The sequence below is a fragment of the Formica exsecta genome, unplaced genomic scaffold, assembly GCF_003651465.1.
Source record: "Formica exsecta isolate Colony F162 unplaced genomic scaffold, ASM365146v1 scaffold1127, whole genome shotgun sequence".
Taxonomy (NCBI): domain Eukaryota; kingdom Metazoa; phylum Arthropoda; class Insecta; order Hymenoptera; family Formicidae; genus Formica; species Formica exsecta.
The window spans coordinates 71,819-73,123 of record NW_021848468.1 but is presented as its reverse complement, the minus strand read 5'-3'; the positions used below and the strand labels follow the sequence as shown (position 1 = coordinate 73,123).

Genomic DNA, 1,305 nt, shown 5'->3' with positions numbered 1-1,305 from the left:
GAGTATGTCGAGAGAAAGATTTAAGTTTTGCAGACTGTGCATATCTATTACACAGTTTTTATTCATACATAAAGGATGGGATAAATAATTAAATTCACAAGATAAATAGTAAAATAACTTATTTATTACAAGCATCATGAAGAATAGCTTCGAATGTTAAATCTCGGACCCGCAATGGGATTTCAGTCGATTGTAGAAGCTGTTCAACGTCCCCACGTTTTTGCATCAGCGATTTCCATGTGTCAAAAAGCAATATTATTTGATTGCCCCGTCACACAAGTGGTCGATGCAATACTGAACGTATTAAACATATTTAAAATATGTATTAGCGTTGCAAAATTGCAACGTGGTGAGGATTATTGCCGACGCGATATTTTTTTTCAATTTTTCCATTCAAGCGCCGATGTACGGCTGCTTCGCGATGACATCACCCCCAGGTGTAAGAGTTAGCGGAATGCACAAAAAATACAACGTAATATAAAATTTTCAAGCGCCGATGTGCGGCTGCTTCGTGATGACATCATCCTAGATATCAGAATTCAAACGCGCGTGTCAAAACATGACAAAATCGTCTAGCATCGCTCGAAGAATTTCAGGAACGCGATAGCGGGTGGGCATTGTCGCGAATACTCGATTTAACTGTAAATATAAATAAATATAATCCTTTGCGCGCGGGATGTCACATAAAATTACCGCGGGCGATAATAATGAAGAGAGCGGTGATCATCGTGCAATCTAATGACAATGCGTGTTTCGCGTGGTCTGTGGTCGCCGCTCTACATCCAGCTAAATTGAAAGTGGATCGGGAATCTTTGTATCCTCATTATACGAAAGTGCTGAATCTCCAGGACATTGAGGTTCCAGTGACTGCGAATCAAATTAAAAAATTTGAACTTGCCAACGATATCTCAATCAATGTATATAGTATCGAGGAAAAGAACATTGTCCCGATACGTCTGAGTGAGCTGAAAAGAGACAGACATGTCAACTTGCTGTACATTGAAGACAACAACGTTAGACATTTCGCGTGGATCAAGAATCTATCCAGGCTCGTGAGCTCGCAATTAAGCAAACATAATGGTCAAAAATATATCTGCGATCGGTACGTATATATTTAATTAATCACATTGTAGATATAATGCAACAAAAAATTAAAAATTATTTCTTTTACAGATGTTTACACTACTTTGATTCGAATGGCAAGTTACAATCACATACGGTGGACTGTCGAGAGATGAACGAGTGCGCTATCCGATTACCGAGCGATAAGGACAAGTGGCTCACGTTCAACAATTATAATCGGAA

At 38.9% G+C, this 1,305-nt stretch overlaps 1 protein-coding gene across 1 annotated transcript in view; it reads left to right on the top strand.

The window, feature by feature from the left end:
* Positions 1-421: 421 nt before the first annotated feature.
* LOC115236867 overlaps positions 422-1,305 on the top strand; it is a 4,369-nt gene continuing 3,485 nt past the window's right edge. The window contains exons 1-2 of the mRNA XM_029809589.1: positions 422-437; positions 577-1,102. Of these exons, the coding sequence (XP_029665449.1) occupies positions 422-437; positions 577-1,102 (542 nt within the window). The remainder of the gene's footprint in view (positions 438-576; positions 1,103-1,305) is intronic.